General features: G+C 42.3%; 1 protein-coding gene across 1 annotated transcript in view; it reads left to right on the top strand.

Annotated features, from left to right (window-relative positions):
- The first annotated feature begins 1,198 nt into the window (after nucleotides 1-1,198).
- Nucleotides 1,199-6,000, top strand: part of LOC147898951 (serine carboxypeptidase 24-like) — a 29,300-nt gene continuing 24,498 nt past the window's right edge. Inside the window, exon 1 of the mRNA XM_087377642.1 lies at nucleotides 1,199-1,719. Coding sequence (XP_087233768.1) covers nucleotides 1,365-1,719 — 355 coding nt within the window. The 5' untranslated portion in view covers nucleotides 1,199-1,364. The remainder of the gene's footprint in view (nucleotides 1,720-6,000) is intronic.

Here is a 6,000-nt window from a genome sequence, read left to right as displayed (position 1 = left end):
CTCGTCGGGGCCTGACGTCTGGCCAGGAGTCTGAGCAGTGAGGAGGCTGGATACAAGCTAGATACGTATTACGACGATTCACAAAGCAAGATTAATTGCTTCTTGGTAGAGGCAGGAATCTGGATACAAGCTAGATACGTATTACGACGATGCTTCTTGGTAGAAAGATTAATTTACTGAGGTTTACTGTGGATTGTCCTGAGTCCTGAGTTGTACAGCCTGCGACCTGAATCTGGATTGGTCTTGGCTTTTGAGCTTTACGCACATCTACCTTTCTATGTTCCTACCTGAAGTCTCTTCTCAGCCCCGAGTCAGCGGATTATTTATGGCTGCTCCCGCGTAGATTATGCAGACGTTGGGCCCAGCTGGAAAGTTACTAGTTGCACGAGTTTCAACGGTCGTGGACACTGCGCGTATAAGACACCGCTATGCTCGGCGATTACACAGCGCTCATCATGCAGTTCTACTTTTTACGTCTAAAAAATATTGACTCGACATTTCACTCATTTTTCCAATAAGAAAATCCAAATTGTGATTCAGGTTGCGGTCAATCGGAGGTTGTAGTTCTACACAGGTGACAGGTGTTCACAACTTCACGTGTAGAAGCTTGAGGTCGCACTAACAATCTAGGAATCAGGATGACATAAAAAGAACTTCAAAGATGTAAAACTTTGAAGCTACTTTGAAGCTTGAAATGCGTCTGCGACGGGGATCGAAAGAAAATCTATCATGATGCCAGCTGCGGGCTGCCGAATGGCAACGCCCGCATCATATTCAACAGTTATGGGCGCAGGGTCAATTTCAAGAGAGGTCGCAGGCAGTTCGGTATCGTTTTCAAGATTTAAAGCTTGCAGCGTCTTCCGAGTCCTGCCCCCACACCCGACGTAATAACGACACCGAACTATTTCTTGATGCCGAGCTACTACACAAACGCCGAAATTCCGAAATCTGGAATTAGGCGCATTATTTACGCCGTAGCAGCCTCCAACCTCCAGCCTTTTTGCTTTTGGTCTGTATTTACGACGCTGTTTTGTCGTCGAGACCGGAGCTTGGGCCCTTGCCATTTCTTTTGCGTTACAGGCCAAAAAAACCATGAGAAACGACATTGGCCAGTCGTAAGCCGACCCCAGCCTGGTGGCGTTTCTTGTCACGATTCCAGTTTTCAAAAGGACTACGACTTACGACTACTACTCATCGTTCGCATCGTCGTTTCCAACCGGCAACATTGCCTCGTACATTGCCAGCCTGCGGAGAACCTCTCTTTAGAATAGTAGCGGTTAGTGCACTATGAGCTGAGATAGGTTGATTTAGGTTCGGAGTCCAGAGTTTCTTCCCAGTCTTTGGCCTCGCTGCGGGCGCCCAGTATGTCTGTTCGCCCGCGGCCGAATAGGCTTTCTTCTGGTGTACGCACCTTACCCAATATGCTCACATTCTGCTACCTAGCTTTTGCTCTTGCTGTAATTCGTCTCCCGCTCTCTGTTCAACGCGTTCTGCCTTCTGAACCTGGCCGCTCGACTGCTCGTACAACGATGCCGAGCTGGCAACTGGAGCAAAATGACGATTTAATACATCGCCTTCCTGGTCAACCTGATGTTGAGTTCAAGCAGTATTCCGGGTACATAACAGTCAACGAGAGTTCAGGACGTGCTCTTTTCTACTGGCTTACGGAGGCAGAAACGGACGCTGACTCAAGGCCCTTGATACTTTGGCTGAATGGAGGTCAGTCATTGTTCTTTACACTTCGTTGAATATGTTGTCTTTCTGTGTTTTGAAATTTGTTTTGTGATGATGGAAGCATTCATAGTTTCCAAAGCATTCATAGTTTCCAACAATGCACTATGGAGTATGGAAAGACTAGCGCTATTATAGTACCCAATCCGGAAAGCGTGTGTGTATTGTAGCTGAAGCCGCCTGTCTGCGTTACTCACAGGAGCTTGAGCACAAGTTGTTAGGAACTTGGAAATACCAAGAGAGCAAAATGTTTGTGCGGAGCACCTTTCAACAGGGATCAACACGATAGTGTCTTAGAAATTGAGATTCAGTAAAGTTCTATCAGACGATTCATAGAGCTGGGAACATGCAAGGTCGGCTGACTCGATTCAGGTAGCATGCTCTAATGCTAAATAAGCTTACAGTTCCAGAAGTTAATGCTGTACGATCAGAGACGAAAAGTGATTTGAGCTACAAAAGCTCAGTCCGAAAAGCGGTTCGGCGTAGAATCGAATGACGAGCATCAGGTCGAATAGAGCTACGCATCTGGCCGCAGAAGTTTCGCCAGGCCAAACAAACTCTAATTTATACCGATTTACACAAAGTGCGTTGGCTAAAATGGGCGAGCTCAGGCTTCAGCCAAGGTTTTAGAGCCACCGAGGATTTAGACTAGGTGCTCTGATCTTCCACGACAGCCTCTCATTCAATATAACGGGTTAGCTACCGGTGAAGGCTTACTAGGAGCCCCGCTAACAGTTGTAGCAATCCATGGTGGCTAACCTGGTTTGCAAAGGACTCAGAGCAACGTGAACGTGAACGTGAAACAGGGATCAACAGGCAAGTTCATTCTATTATCTACTACACAACAAATGAAGTATTATACTTAGAGCCAATCCACATGGGGTAAAAGATGCGCCCCTGGTGAGACACTTAAGCCCAGGCTTCATTCCTTCGTGTGAAACAAATCCTGGTGCAACTCTGAAGGTGCTTTTGACGAGCTGCAGAGAGCTTGCAGAGTGTTGTTGGCCATTTCTCATTGGCTGGACAAAGCATTGAAGACACTCTTGCACTAGATGGCAACTCCCAATATTAAGGTGTCAATTTCAGCACCAATGGCATTTCAAACTCCTCTCGGAATCCGTGCCAACCTTCAAAACCCTCGACTAGCCTCGCATTACTCTTAGCTTGTAAAATGTTTCCAGAGTGGCATTAAAGGGATGCATGTAATTGAGAAGTTAAAGTGTACACTTAGAATTACACATTAGTTTTCAATTACACAATCAAGAGCCTCCAAATACTTGGCTTGTAAAATATTTTCATAGTGGTGTCATACTTGCATGTGACGGACGCAACATTTTTTTCCAATTGAAGTGTGTTCCCAAACTAAATCACCATGTACATGGTTTCTTGATACTAAAGAGCTATACTTTTTGAATTGATGACAAACCACTTACGAGACTTTGGGCTTGGTTTCAAAGTACTTAGGTTGTTTGAATCGCGTATGACACTTGGGATCAAGGTAAAAGATAAGAGAGGAACATAGTTAAGGTCATTGGGTGAATCTTTCATGAACACATCTATGGAAGTGTATGCCATTAAGCAAAACCTTCCCTTATATAGAGTTACAACTATTCACCCATTCTATCATTTTCAAGGCTTCAAAGGGTTTTAAGAATACTTAAACTTCATATAAAGTTTTCTTATAAGCCAGAATTTGAAAAATCGAACCTTATATATGGGCCCAGGTGACTTGTGCCAATGGATTTGAGTGTGTGGAGGGCTGAATTCAAAGTTTATACAAGAAACTCATGTTAATTTTCAGGTAGATTTATCAAATGTTAAAGCTATTTAATATTAGCCTAGGGTAAGCCTAGGCAACTTTGAGAAGGCTCTAGATTTGCCATTGGGCTAATCTTAGCTCCTATCTTTTACCTTGCCTAGGATAAGGTAGGGCCAAACTAAGGCAAGTACCATACCGTAGGAAATGAAAAGGAGTTGCAAAATGAGACATCGAGGAATGACAGGTTTTGGATAGTGACGACACATGGAAAAAAAGCATGGGCATATTTGTAGTATAGTATATTAAGCATGAGCCTAGCAAATGAAGATAGACCATACTATATTAAAAATTGTTCATAAGCTAGGGCCAAGCCACCCCACAAGCCGCACGTAAGTTCCGTTACACACGAAAAGTATGACTCTTAGGGAATTGGTTTTCTTAATAAAATTGGTTGTAAACATGAATCCACCTTCATAGCCACTTTGCAACTTGCCCTACAACCAGCTGAAGCCATAAGTCACTAGTTGAGAAGTTACTGACAAAGGCTATCTTATTGACTAGATGTGCAAGTACAAGCGTGGTTTCTAATTTGTATCCTCTACAAAATGGAGGGCTTGTACTATGCCATTGATGGAGAGATTCTTGGGGCAGTTTTGCTTGCATGTCTTAAACATTACTACTAATGGGACATTTTCCTTGCACATGGCTTCGCCACTTGACTGAACACCCTATAATTAATATGGATGGTTTAGTTGTTGCAGCAAAGCAAGAGATTGCAGTGGCTAAGTGGTGGTAATTGTAGGTCCCTTACGATTGGAGTAGCCACTTATGATTGGATGAATGCACATGTGCAAGTGAAGTTGTGAATAAAATACTTCTCAAGTCACTTGCAATTTCGAGCCATGCGCATGACATGGCTCTATTTGATGTATTCATGATTTTGAAAGTTGAATAGCAATACCTTGGTTTCCCTCAAGTGATTGATGCCACCTTAAATGTTTTGTGCACAACATACTATGCAAGTGCTCAGAGAGAGAGAGAGAGAGAGAGAGAGAGAGAGATACAAGATGTTGATGTTTTGCTTTAATCGAAAAAGATTTTTTACAAATAATTTATCGAGGTGCCTTTTAAATTTCAAGTTGCCCAAGCTAGCTAGATTTTCATCTTAGGGATTCCAAGGTCCAGTAGAGGAAGAAGTTGATGCTCGAGTATAAAGATGGTGGTTTCCGATGATTTATGACATAAGTGGACACCTTTCAAACTCCATTCCTTCTTGACTAGTATTAATTCTATAACAATCAAGTGTGGAAATCCATTTTGTTGCATTTGGACTTCGTTGAGACTGATGGAACTATAAAGGTTAAGACTAGTTTTTTGGCAAGATTCCAAATGGGGGCTGGATAACACAAAACATAGTTTTCTAGATGGACAAGTTTGTGGCATATGTGCTCAACTAGGAATGCCTTGATGCAAAAGTTGGTATTAAAAGCGGATGGGTTGTTTACAAAGGCTACCATACGTTGCATGCAAACAACAAAGTAAATTTGTAGGTTGTATACAAGGGCAATGTAGTTGGGCTTTGCAAAAAAATTAAAGGTATATGAGGGCTCTACTGGTTGTTCTAAGGCTTCCTTTAGGTAGCTTCTTAGCTCTTTGGTTATTCCAAGAGTGTTTTCAAATTGTTCTTACTATCCCTATATTTTACTCTGATGTATGTATAGTTTTGTTATTTAAGAAGCACATGCTACTCATTTTCTACCTCCCCCTGATTTTGCAAATTCTTGCATCTATTAGGATCTTGGGTCTTGTCCACCTGCCTCTCAAGTCATGTGAGTTGGTTCTTATTTTGGAGATTAAATGCTACTTAAACATTGAACTCCGTGAGATATTTGTGTAGTTCATAATTGTCCAATGGATTAATTTCTTATTTGTAAAACTACATTTTCGCCCCCATGTCTTTTCATAGTTTTATAGCCTTTTTTGTAACACAAAATTCCTAATTTTGCATGTATCTTATGGTGTAGCCACTATGTCCCATGAGTCCATCTATTTCCTTGCTTCACTGTGCCTTCCCTTGGTCTTTGTAGCCTCTATTTCATTTGTGGTATGCTGTTTGCATCCATCTTCTCCAACCTATTGAGATAGACCATGTATTGGCATACTGCCTTTCCTTCGAGTGGTGGTACCTTAACACAACCAATAGGATGGGGTAGGGTGTTTAGGCTCTATACGTTGACCCCTAGTTCTGCTATGAGAATGCATTTATGTAGTGTCTCTATTCTTCTCCAGTGCGTTCTAGAGAGCCTAGGCACCCAAGCTTGGCATTTAGAGAGGATCACTATTTGCACAAGCACGGTGTAGAAAATTCTCTCATTTCCTTGCTCCATATGTGCACCTTATGCTTATATGCATTTATTTTGGAGCTTGTATAGGCCACCATTGTTCTATGTTGAAACATTGCAAAGAGGCAGATTCATATTCTTAGCATGCACTACTGGTGGGAAGAAGCA

Source organism: Dipteris shenzhenensis, chromosome 8 (genome assembly GCF_047967505.1).
Source record: "Dipteris shenzhenensis isolate YYH24624 ecotype China chromosome 8, Dip_SZ_1.0, whole genome shotgun sequence".
Taxonomy (NCBI): domain Eukaryota; kingdom Viridiplantae; phylum Streptophyta; class Polypodiopsida; order Gleicheniales; family Dipteridaceae; genus Dipteris; species Dipteris shenzhenensis.
This window is presented reverse-complemented; position numbering and strand designations above follow the sequence as displayed.